The sequence below is a fragment of the Diutina rugosa genome (genome assembly GCF_008704595.1).
Source record: "Diutina rugosa strain CBS 613 chromosome Unknown scaffold9_size288278, whole genome shotgun sequence".
NCBI classification, from domain to species: Eukaryota; Fungi; Ascomycota; class Pichiomycetes; order Serinales; family Debaryomycetaceae; genus Diutina; species Diutina rugosa.
In genome coordinates this window covers 142,102-153,691 of record NW_022995211.1, presented here as the reverse complement: position 1 = coordinate 153,691, position 11,590 = coordinate 142,102, and the positions used below count along the sequence as shown (strand labels likewise).

Genomic DNA, 11,590 nt, shown 5'->3' with positions numbered 1-11,590 from the left:
AAACCGTTCACAGAATCAGTTATTGATTTCCCAAGGGCCAGTTGATTTAGAATAATGCTTCTCAGTAAATTGGCGTACTGGCTCGGGTTCGTGCGATAACGCGCCAAACCCCGAAAATAACGATGACATCAAATTTACATAGAAATCTCATTAAATAATCTCAAACTCATCGATTTTTAGTCAATATGATCAATTGATCCCATAGAATCTTCCATCACCGCTTTGTCTACATTATAAGCAGTGCCGTGCCAGGGGACGGAGGCATCCACAATTACCGTATGACGGTTACCCCCCACAGTGGCGCGCATAATCTATTCCTATGGTAGCGCCACCGCGTATATTAAGCGCCACAGACACCCACGGCTCTAACCTCCAACCACCAAATGCTGAACGACGACGAATTGAAACAAAAACTCATACAATTGTATGCCGACCAAGGAGAACGGGGCATCCACCAGCTCCTCCAGCAGATGCAATTGCTGAAGCCCACTACCAACTCCAAATACGACGACAAATACTTCCACCAGTACGCCCAGAAGTACATCGACTTCACCTACAAAAACCCCACCATCTACCACGTGGTCGACCACTTTGCCGACCAATTGAAGTCGAAAGGGTTTAAGTTCCTCGACGAGAGAGACTCGTGGTCCGATGTCGGCCCCGGCAAGTACTTTACCGTGAGACTGGGGCTGCTGCTCTCGGCGTTTGTCGTGGGCAATCAGTGGTCGCCTGAACGAGGTGTTGGCTTCATTGGCAGCCACATCGACTCGTTGGCCACGGTGTTAAAGCCGAAGCTGATTAAAGCTGATAAGGACGGCTACCAGCTTTTGGGGATTGCCCCTTACTCCGGCGGTCTTTCCGAGTTGTGGTGGGACCGGGACTTAGCCATTGGCGGTCGTATCCTTGTCAAGGGCAAGGACGGTAAGATCACTCACAAATTAGTGGACTCGTCGCCCCACCCCATTGGCCATATCCCCTCATTAGCGCCTCACTTCGGCGCTCCTTCTCAAGGGCCGTTTAATAAGGAAACTCAAGCGATCCCGGTCGTCGGGTTTGGTCACAAGAAGGACGACCCCACGGACGAAGAAAAGCAGGCGCCGTTATACGGCAAACACTCGCTCCAGTTGTTGCGGTACATCGCCAAGTTGGGCGGCGTCAGCGTCAACGACATCGTCCAATGGGATATCCAATTGTACGACGTGCAAAAGGGTGCCATTGGTGGCCTCGACAACGAATTCATCTACGCCCCGCGTGTCGACGACCGCGTGTGTCTGTTTGCCGCACTCAACTCGTTGCTTGAAGCCGACCACGAGAAGTTGCTTCAAGCGGACGGTTTCTCAGTTGTTTCGCTTTACGACAACGAAGAGATCGGCTCGAGAACCCGCCAAGGGGCTCAAGGTGGGTTATTTGAAGCCGTGGTCACTCGCGTCGTCAGCGCCTACTTGGCCAACGAGTCACTGGTGGAAGACACTCTTCGCGTCACCTACGCCAACCTGATCTTGCTCTCCGCTGACGTCATCCACTTGGTCAACCCCAACTTCGACGAAGTCTATTTGGAAGGCCACAAGCCCGTGCCCAACAAGGGGATCACCCTCTCGTTGGACCCCAACGGCAACATGGCCACGGACTCGATCGGGGTGAGCTTGGTCGAGGAGTTGGCCCGCAAGAACGGCGACGAAGTGCAGTACTTCCAGATCCGTAATGACTCGAGACTGGGCGGTACCATTGGTCCTTACATCTCGGTGAACACCGGGGCCCGCACCATTGACTTGGGGATCCCTCAGTTGTCGATGCACCTGATCAGAGCCACTCTCGGGCTGAAGGATGTCGGGTTGGGCGTGAAGTTCTTCAAGGGGTTCTGGCAAAGCTGGAGAGAAACCTATGACAACTACGACGGGTTGGTCTAGTCGAGGTAGAAAAGTTTTAAAATTGATTTACGATACACGATGATACAATATTAACATCTTTGAACTGGTTGTAATTGACAATTTGCAGCCATTGTAGTGGGGCCTTGAATTGGTCACCATTAGTAGTTCACGGCCTGGTATGTAGTCGCTCTATAGGCACTGGTATAGGTCTACGACTGCGATAAACTTACGAGCGAAAATAGATCTGATTGAACAGCATAGTAGACTCCAAGATACTCCAACAAAAAGTCCTACTTCGTCGTCACTCGTATATATCAAATTAATCGGAGTTGCGATAAATGAATTTTACAATCCAACTGTATTAATGTGACAAAGCCTAAAATCAACATGTGTTTGACTCTACTCATATGATGTAAGTTCTATTGAGAACGCTAAATCTCATAAACAGAGTTTATCACTCAAACTCCTCAATATCTAATTTGTAGAAACATAAACTCAAGCTTCTTTTGTCTAAGTCCCTCTAATTGTCCTCTCGTCTCACGCGCGGTCGACATCGCATTTTACCAATCACAATTGTCGCGAAGTTTATTACCACGATGTTTGCCAGAGTGTTGAGACAACAGGCCCGGCGCGGCGCCAGACAGTACTCGTCGGAGTCGTTCACCAACAAGCACGGCTTCAACTTGAACCCGCCCCCCGTCCACGCCTACTGGAACGCCCGTAACGCCACCGTCCTCGTCGCGTTCGTCCCCGTCTTCCTCGGCGCCGGGGCCCTCGCCAAGTACGTCGGCTACAACTTGCCCGGGTGGGACGGGTTGTTGGAGTTCTCCAAGCTGGAACAGCTGCCCGTGGGTAAGCAGGCGTTCGCTGAACCCCAGCCCTACAAGAACTAAAGAAAATGCATTCACTTTTCTCGACAGGGTTTTCTTAGCCCGCCGAGTGCCATCTAAAGGATTCTACGAATAAACACACGAATTGAACAATGTAGATAAGAATTCAACTGTAAACACTCTATTTAGAGGCTTTACTGTGTTATGCTTGAGTGTTAGTATTCTGGACGGATCACGTGACTTGAACCCTCACTTTTTCACATTTCAAAACCCTTTCATTGGCTCATTGGACCACCATGTTGACCAGAGGTATCAGAGCCGGCGCCGTCGCCGCTCGCAGAGTCAACCTCCTCAGAGGCTTGGCCACCCAGCAACCCACCCAGCAGATCCCCAACCACAACGTCATCATCGACCACACCTCCGGCCGCGTCGTCAAGCTCACCGACCCCGCCGAACCCGAATACGGCGACTACCCCTACGTGTTCAACCCGACGTTGGCTCAAAACAAGTCGCCCTACAAGCGGTACGACGACCCCCAGAACCGCAGAAACCGCGACGACCCCGTCAACATCAACGACGACTTATACGACATCTGGTCGCCTGACTACTTCCAGTTCGTCTCCGACAAGACCGCGGTCAAGCACAACGTCATCTTCTTCAGTTTGGTGTTTGGCTTTGGTGCGTTGATCTACTACTTGCAATTGAACCCGGAGAAGCCGGCGATGCCCCGGTCGTACCCTAAGGACGGGCTCGCCCAGCTGTTGGGTGCCGGCAGTGACAAGGACGCCGCCATCTACCAGGCGAGACCCGACCCCGAGGCCGACGCCACCTTGAAGGAATTGCCCGCCGACCCGGAGATCCAGGCGCAAACCAAGGCTTACCTCGAAAAGAATAAGGACTTCATCGCCGCCTAAGCCCAAGCATGTCATAATACACGTAAAGATTAGAAATTAAGGAGTGGAGAGTAAAACAGAGATCAAAGCTCAAAAAAGAGATTAGAGACTATCCTAAATTCACTCAGTAGCATCGGGTATAGTGATTAGTGACCACAATTCCATCTCTATTAGTTGTCATCAAATTATAACATTTCATCGTCGTGGAGGTTATTCCTTGCTGACGATCTCCTTGACGATGGCGATCTCGTGGGGGCCAGTGCTGCAACACCCGCCTATCGCCTCCACATTGGAGAGCTTACTCCACGCCTCTACTGCTGCCCGCCACACGTCATCATCTTTTACCACGCCGTAAAACCCTTTAGTCTGGTCGTACTCGTAACCAAGATTAGGGTAGACATACAATGGGAACGGCATCAACTGAGCAAGCGTTTCAATTTGTTTATAGTCACAACAATTGATCCCTACAGCAAGAAAGTTCAGTAGTCCCCTAAGCGGTTCCAAGAGACGAATAACGTCGTCAATGTCAGTGCCATCAACTAACCCTTTTGGGGTTAAGTTCATCAGCACGTAGAATTTCTTGTTTAACGTCCCGGCGACTTGGATCACCGCTTCAAGCTCGGTGCGGTTAGGGATGGTCTCAAACGCCACCATATCGACATCAGCATGGCCATTTAGATACTTGGCCAATGGCTCGTGGTACTCTCTCAACTCACTGATAGTAGCACCGTGGTACTCGCCCGTATACTCTGACCCATCGGCCAAATAGGTGGCGTACGGACCTACCAGACCCGCAATCATCACCCCTGGCTTCGCCGCCCGTTTCGCCACCTGGACCGCTTCATTCCACAAATTGTGGGCCTCGTCCAACGTATAATTCTTGTGCTTTATTAAGGTGGCGTACAGGAGCTGGTAGGTGGCGGTGACAAGCACCTCAGCCCCGGCATCAACGTACTCTCGGTGGATCAGTTCAATGAGGTCTGGTGACAGCAAAAGCACCTGTCCCAGCCACAAGGGGTTGCCCAATGGGTTGCGGGGATCATCCTTAGCAAGTCGGGTCTCTAGTTCCGTGCCCAATCCACCGTCAAGGATGAGCATGTAATCAGGTGATCCGGAAAGCAGCGGGTTGGACTTCTCCTGATATTGTGAGCATTGTGCCCCGCATACGATGAAAACCGGGTATTAACACCCACACGAGATAAGCCAGTATTGGAGCTAATTTACCGGCAAATGTTAATTCTACTTCAGATCTGATGATGATCTGATCTAACATTCTGATCTAGTAGTCAATCACGTTTCAATTTGAAAATTGCTTTGAAGTGAACTGTGAAATTGAGTGAACTCTGACCACAAGTTTGGTTAGTTTTTCAGAAACATCACGAGTGTTACGCTGATTATCTTTTTCTTTTCTGACTCATAGTTTCATAGTTCCCCAGATAAACTGCGCGCCGTGATGGCGGGTGGTGGCGACGACCATGACGTAATAAACCATAATACGATGGCTACTTGCATTTGTCGACGTCCGCCTGCGCACTCAGGGGTGCTCAAAGATCTCCAGACATTTATGGATAAAACGGTGGTAGCCGCAAGAGGCTGATTTGTTGTGACGTGCGATGACTAGACCAACCGGACGAGCAGAGAGTAAATTCCTAGCCAAGCCATTAACAGCTCGCACGAGCCAAACCATGTCGTCCACATCAAGCAAGCAATCACTCACCAGTCATCGTTCACATGTCTATTCTCACCTCTATACTACGCTTCTCTGTTGTCAAATCAACATTACCACTTCATCTCCAGCGCGCACTAGTGAAAAGCGTAACTGACCACTGACTCACCATGGGGGTGTCTGACTTGCTCCAGCGGATAAACAACAAGGGCAAGGTGCAGGCAGCGGCCCCGCCGAAGGCCACGCCACCGCCTGGAGGCAACAAACCCCCCATCCGCCCGCCATTGCCGGGGGCGGGTCTGCGACCGGTCGACCCAGTGGTGGCAGCGTTAAAGGAGAAGCGCCGCCTCGAAAAGGAAAAGAAAGAGGCTGAACTCCGAGCGAAAAAGGGCCTCCCTCCTAAAACATCCAAGCCAAAGTCTCAGACGGCCAAGAGGGAGCCTGGTGCCCCGCGGGCGCCGCCAAAGAAGCCGCTGGCTAGGCTGAGTCGGGGAGCAACCAATCTCCCGCCACCACCACCACCACCGCCGCCACGCCCTCCTCGCCAGAAACGCCTGTTCAATGAACTCATGCAGAAGGCGAAAGCCATCGACCCAAAGACATTACTGGTGGAATATAAGCCGCGATCCAATACCACTCCTGAACCCACAACCCGGCCGCTGAAGCCTCAGCAGCTAAAACCCTCAGAGCGCTTTGCCGCTAAGGAAGCAGCTCTTCGCCAGCGACAAGGACCGAGACCTCCATCGGGGCCAATGCCCTCGGTTTCCCGGGTCGCGGGTAAGAAACCGCCCGCTTCCGGCCGGATAGCCCCGCCTAAACCCATGGCTCGAGGCCCTAGTAAGGCGGTACAAGAGCGTCTCCAGCAGCGAAAGCAGCACTATGGCAGAGGTGGCGACGATGAGGACGAATACTATCTGGAGGAGGAGGAAGAAGACGACGGGTTTGTTGTCGACGACGAGGAGGTCGAACAGGGCTACGATGACCAGGGCGGTGACTATGACCGAGATGAGATCTGGGCTCTTTTCAACCGAGGCCGCAAGCGCAGCCATTACACTCGTTACGACGACTACGATCTGGATGACATGGAGGCCACCGGAGCCGAGGTGTTGGAAGAAGAGCATTATTCACGGCGCAATGCCGTGCTTGAAGATCAGCGGGAAGCCGAGGAAGAGGCTCGTCGCGCCGAAGAAAAACGCCGTCGTAAGCTACAGCGGAGATCGTGAGAGATTACGAGTTATTGCATAAGATGAACACTAATATTACGATATGAAATGAATATAAGCATTCGAAAGCACAAGCCGTAGTCTACAGTACATGATAGATCCCATAATGACGAGGCCAATAAATAGCATCCGGTTATCAGTTCGCCACATGAAATCGTTGGCAATCTACACCTCGTAAGCTTCGATGCAAATGTCTTCTTATTTCTCTCCAGTCCCATCTACCCAAAGATTGATTAGATTGGAACTCTTCGGACATCGGAATCGCTGCTCGCGTCTCATGCTAGTGACATTTTCATAGATCAAGCACTGACCTTACATTGTTGATGGCCAGCATCACTTTTCAACCAGAGTTCTTTCGATGATATCATCGATGTTGGGCTTGAGCTGGGGAAATTCAGCCGCAAGCTTTTCTCCAAGGACGTCTCGGAGTTTGGCAAACCCTTCCATCTTCCCCTTCAACCGAGCATTCAGCTTAGCCGTCACCTCGACGAATTCACGGGTGTAGATATCAGGATTGCGTCCATCCTCAATGTAGCTGATGACATCAATAGGCACCGGGTACTTGTCGATGCCTTGCTGTTCCCAAATGTCCGAGAGACCGCTCACCACCTGGTTGGTGGTGTCCACGAGTGTCAGATGACTCTGCGGAGTTCCGGGGTTATCATGAACAAGCACGCCAAGCTGAATCAACAGATCCACAAGCAGACTGATCTTGTCGGCAGTCTCGGCAAGCTCCTTGTTTGTAGGATCAATCGTCGCCGTCGTCATAGCTAGGTGAAGAGAGCGGCGCGCACCCGGTGATGGCTCCTATACATTATGCGGCTACGAGAAATGAAAAGTCCGGGGGATTCAGACATAATCAAGGAATTTTTGCTTTTAGATCGACGATATTGTTGATTATACAAGGGCGAGTCTGTTCGTATTACACGTTTTTTTAAATTAATGTGGTGAATTATATCACGCGGATGGCTTTTGTAGTTACACCAAAAGCAGCATAGGCAGTTCATGATGTAGAAACCTGGGATGAATCATACAATTACACATTCAAGAACTGTTTAACACATAGAATGGATTAACTTGGACGCGATCTAAGCTTCCGTATTCGAATTGACCCCAAGATAGCAATTCCTACATAACGCCATCCCCCCCACCAGAAAGCAATGGAGTGCGTGAAGCTGCAGTCTTTCGTCGACTTCAAGACTCTAGTCATTTACCTACAAGTGTGCTCCATGACCCGGCCTTCGTCTCGAGCCATGTCATGTCTTACTCAACGTTCCACGGTAATTTTTGTGTTTGTGGTATAAGGCTACATTATGACGTGGGCTGGTTGAGCATTTCGCGTGATCGCCGCCGAAGCAGTCTCGTTGTAAGGCTGCGCCTAGCCTCGGGCCACAAAGAGCCACATAATAAACAATTACATTTTAGGGGATAAGTAAGATTAGAGCCCATCCCCAACAGTGGCTTTCGTGTTCACTACACTCAATTTCAAGTCCATGAGCACATTGTACCACCTTAAATCTGTCAAAACAGTTCTCCGTTCGTCATCCGTACGGCTGTGGACTCAACTAACGGAGAAACTCCCGTCCATGCCGCGCGAATATTATAACGCCGTGGGGGATTGACTAGCGGTTATGTGGACCGATCTGGGAAAAGCTAAATGGCGCGGTAAGGCTGTCCCCAATTGCCCGACTTTTAGACTACTCACGGTAAGCCGTGTACGTGATACACGTGGAATTCGATAGCTTAAGTCACCTTCCGTGAGAGTGGTTTGTATCATTATTAACTGTGCTATAATTATAGGCTAAGTGGGGGTTGATACAAGACGCATTCTTCCCTCGCACGAGTGTCATCCTCCAAATGCGGAAGGTAGTCTGGGGTCATGCATACACATCACCACTGTTTCTAGCGCGGCTCGGGAAGGTCGAAGCAAGAAATGGTTTTCGTGGGGAAACACTTCGTTAATAAGAAGTTGGCTTTCTTGGTACTCTTTTCTTCTGAAAGGACACGTTCCCCCCCGCTACTGCATCAACGAAGATCGTGTCTCTCACAATTTGCAGCCCCGGCTCGGTTAATTTCTCAGGGTCAAAAAAGTGGGGAGATTCACCCGACTAGAGCAAGGCACACCAAGCAGCGATCGGCTGATCGAGTAACGTCATGTTATTTGTGAGCCAATTACTCATGTAAACGCAGGCTTTCCGCGGTAAATGATCAGGTAAAGCGAAGGGGTGATCGCGCTAGTCACTTCAAGCACCCACCGGTGGCTGCTCATTGGCTGTAATGCGGGGAAGCTTGCGTGAGAAATAGCACAAAGTAGATGCACACCAACAAAGATTATTGTCTTGAAGGTCACGGCTGTGATATCGACGTTCCCGAAACAGCAACTTGCAGGAGGTTGGCTCCCTGGACTCTCCAACTATAAATATGGGGATGTCGCGAGTAACGATCAGTATCAACAACCAAACAACCAGACAATCAATTCAAAATGAGAGCCCCCTCCAGTTTCAAGTGGAACTTCCTGAAATTCACCATGCTTGCCGGTGACTACACCATCGCCGCTACCAAGATGTTGTGGCCCAGTCGAATGAGACAGCCAGCTTACACTTTGCGGCGCCGTGTGACTTGAGGACCCGGTACCCTTGTTTTGCAACAAGGGAGGCCAAAGTGGTCTAAGGCGGCAGACTCAAGCGTTATAGCTTGCCGACCGTGAGGTTGGAGTTTCTGTTTTCTTACGAAGCGCGTGTTGAAATCGCGTCGTTGTCATGTTTTTTACTTCTCCAAAAGTTCCCATGGTTCTTTTGAGGCTTGACGTCTCATTCTTTTTCTATTTTAACGTATAACGAAATAACAAAAGCATATTTTCACTTACTTCTCATACTTCTTGGCGTACCGCTTTAATTGTGTGCTGAGACTAAATCTTATCGCTAGTGTCGCGCTCCGCACGTCATCGCACCAACTCCGATAAACGCATCCCCAAACCATGCGAGCATGGACCCGGAGGGCATCGTATATCTCGAGGAGGTATTTGTCAAGTGAAGTTGCCTTCAAGCAGGTCAGTGATATTGCCAAACAGCGATCCTTTCCCCGGAAATACAATGAGCTAAATCATGTGGCTCCTACTGAAATCGATGAGATCCTCGATTCCTTGAAGCATCAGGCCCCTAAAAAAGGGTTGAAAACAGAAATAGCAGAGTTTATCAACCCCCAGGATCAACATCTTACGAACTTACTTGCTAAAGTGGAGAAGAATGAGTTTCCGGAAAATTTACTATCGGTGTTGGGCCACAAATCAAAACAGGACTTTGCCCAGGAACTCATTACCAAGAGTCTTTACCGCCGATATGTTGGTAGTAAGGTGTATTCGTATAAACCTCAGGATACCACTATCGACTTGTCAAACCCCGCCGAGTGGTTCCCTCAGGCACGTAAGATGAAGCGAAAGATCATTATGCACGTGGGTCCAACAAACTCGGGGAAAACTTATAGATCGCTTCAGAAATTGGCTCAAGCTCAGCTGGGGTACTACGCTGGTCCGCTCCGGCTCTTAGCCCGAGAGATCTTTGAGAAATTCAATAATGAGAATGTCCCCTGCAATTTGATTACTGGCGAAGAAGTGGTGCCTACTATCGACAAGTATGGTAAGACAAGTGAGATATCGCTGGGGACAATTGAAATGATCCCTTTGAACAAGAAGATGGATGTCTGTGTTATTGATGAGATCCAAATGTTAGGAGACCCAAACCGGGGGGCTGCGTGGACAGCTGCAGTACTTGGGGTTCAGGCCAGTGAAATCCACTTATGTGGTGAGGAACTGGCAGTGCCAATCATCAAGCGCATCTGTGAAGTCACTGGTGACGAGTTGGTAATCAAAACGTTCGAACGGTTAGGTAAGCTTACTGTACAATCAAACCTGTTGCGGTCGTACAGAGACCTCCAGCCAGGTGACTGTGTGATTGCATTCTCCAAACGGGCAATCTTGGAGATTAAACTCAAGATTGAGAAGGAAACTCGGTTGAAAGTGGGGGTCATTTATGGCGCCTTACCTCCAGAAATCCGGACTCAGGAAGCATCCCGTTTCAATCTGGGCAAGTATGATGTTTTGGTGGCCACCGACGCCGTTGGTATGGGGCTCAACCTCCGTATCAAACGGATTGTGTTTTACTCGACTTCGAAGTTTGATGGTAAAAACGTCATCCCTTTAACCGTATCGCAAACAAAACAGATTGCTGGTAGAGCTGGTCGGTTTTCGAAAGATAAAGGGGAGCTGGAAGGGTTTGTCACAGCCATGAATCGCCGTGACCTTCTTTTCATCAAAAAGACGATGAAGAAACCTAATCAGGATTTGGAACAGGCACGCGTGTGGCCGTCTAATCAGATATGGAAGCAGTACATGACGTATTTCCCTCCTAATACCCTGTTCTATGAAGTACTTCTTAAGTTCAAGGAGGAAATTGAGCCAACATTGAACCAAGACTTTTGCGTGTCGGAAGTGGACCCTCGAATTGCTGTGTTGGAGTTCTTTTTACGGCTGGACCTTTACAAACGAATCACTGTCGATGACCAGTTGACGCTTTCGTTGGCTCCCATGCAAGCTCTGGGGAACAAATCGGCGGAAGTGATTCACACTTTCCTCACTGCCATCGCCAACAATACCCCGAAAAGCGTCTTCCAGTGTGACATCGTTGACAAAAAGTTACTTTCCCGCTCAGCTCGGCCTCTGATGCGTTTAGGAGACGCCATGGGTACGTTGAGTGAGTTGGAGGAAATGCACAAGTTGGTGTTGCTTTTCTTGTGGTTGAGTCAGAGATGGCCAACTTTGTTCATTGATAAGGAGCTGGCTACCGACTTGAAGCTGTTGATTGAAAAACGTATTTCTCAAGAGTTGGACATGACTCGCAAGCTTAATAAGGCTCGTCGCCGGTAATTGTATATAGTAACAGACGAGCTTGGGGATGGGTAATCGATTATCAGTACACCAGTTGTAGCCCGAAATTGTCAAGTAAATGCTTTAATTTGGCTTCATTAAGAAACAAATGGAACAGTTCATAGGGACTGTCAAAATGTAGCTCTGCTTAAGAGAAGACTCGCTTCGGGTAACTGTCACGCTGATTTA

The 11,590-nt window shown here is 49.7% G+C and overlaps 7 protein-coding genes across 7 annotated transcripts; 5 read left to right on the top strand and 2 right to left on the bottom strand. All coding sequences in view use genetic code 12, as the record gives it.

Annotated features, from left to right (window-relative positions):
- Positions 1-383: 383 nt before the first annotated feature.
- Positions 384-1,907, top strand: DIURU_005488 (M18 family aminopeptidase; the record flags this gene model as incomplete). Its single annotated transcript, XM_034158475.1, has 1 exon — positions 384-1,907. The coding sequence occupies one exon, from the start codon at positions 384-386 to the stop codon at positions 1,905-1,907; it is 1,524 nt and encodes a 507-aa protein (XP_034009717.1).
- A 557-nt stretch (positions 1,908-2,464) lies between these two features.
- DIURU_005487 (uncharacterized protein) lies at positions 2,465-2,761 on the top strand (the record flags this gene model as incomplete). The annotated part of the gene is made up of 1 exon (XM_034158474.1): positions 2,465-2,761. The coding sequence occupies one exon, from the start codon at positions 2,465-2,467 to the stop codon at positions 2,759-2,761; it is 297 nt and encodes a 98-aa protein (XP_034009716.1).
- A 233-nt stretch (positions 2,762-2,994) lies between these two features.
- Positions 2,995-3,612, top strand: DIURU_005486 (uncharacterized protein; the record flags this gene model as incomplete). The annotated part of the gene is made up of 1 exon (XM_034158473.1): positions 2,995-3,612. One exon carries the CDS (start codon positions 2,995-2,997, stop codon positions 3,610-3,612), a length of 618 nt encoding a protein of 205 aa, XP_034009715.1.
- Positions 3,613-3,801: 189 nt separating this feature from the next.
- On the bottom strand, positions 3,802-4,689 carry SAM4 (S-adenosylmethionine-homocysteine S-methyltransferase; the record flags this gene model as incomplete). Its single annotated transcript, XM_034158472.1, has 1 exon — positions 3,802-4,689. The coding sequence occupies one exon, from the start codon at positions 4,687-4,689 to the stop codon at positions 3,802-3,804; it is 888 nt and encodes a 295-aa protein (XP_034009714.1).
- Positions 4,690-5,427: 738 nt separating this feature from the next.
- DIURU_005484 (uncharacterized protein) lies at positions 5,428-6,480 on the top strand (the record flags this gene model as incomplete). Its single annotated transcript, XM_034158471.1, has 1 exon — positions 5,428-6,480. One exon carries the CDS (start codon positions 5,428-5,430, stop codon positions 6,478-6,480), a length of 1,053 nt encoding a protein of 350 aa, XP_034009713.1.
- A 333-nt stretch (positions 6,481-6,813) lies between these two features.
- On the bottom strand, positions 6,814-7,248 carry MED10 (mediator complex subunit; the record flags this gene model as incomplete). Its single annotated transcript, XM_034158470.1, has 1 exon — positions 6,814-7,248. One exon carries the CDS (start codon positions 7,246-7,248, stop codon positions 6,814-6,816), a length of 435 nt encoding a protein of 144 aa, XP_034009712.1.
- A 2,209-nt stretch (positions 7,249-9,457) lies between these two features.
- Positions 9,458-11,401, top strand: SUV3 (ATP-dependent RNA helicase; the record flags this gene model as incomplete). Its single annotated transcript, XM_034158469.1, has 1 exon — positions 9,458-11,401. The coding sequence occupies one exon, from the start codon at positions 9,458-9,460 to the stop codon at positions 11,399-11,401; it is 1,944 nt and encodes a 647-aa protein (XP_034009711.1).
- Between the last annotated feature and the right edge of the window lie 189 nt (positions 11,402-11,590).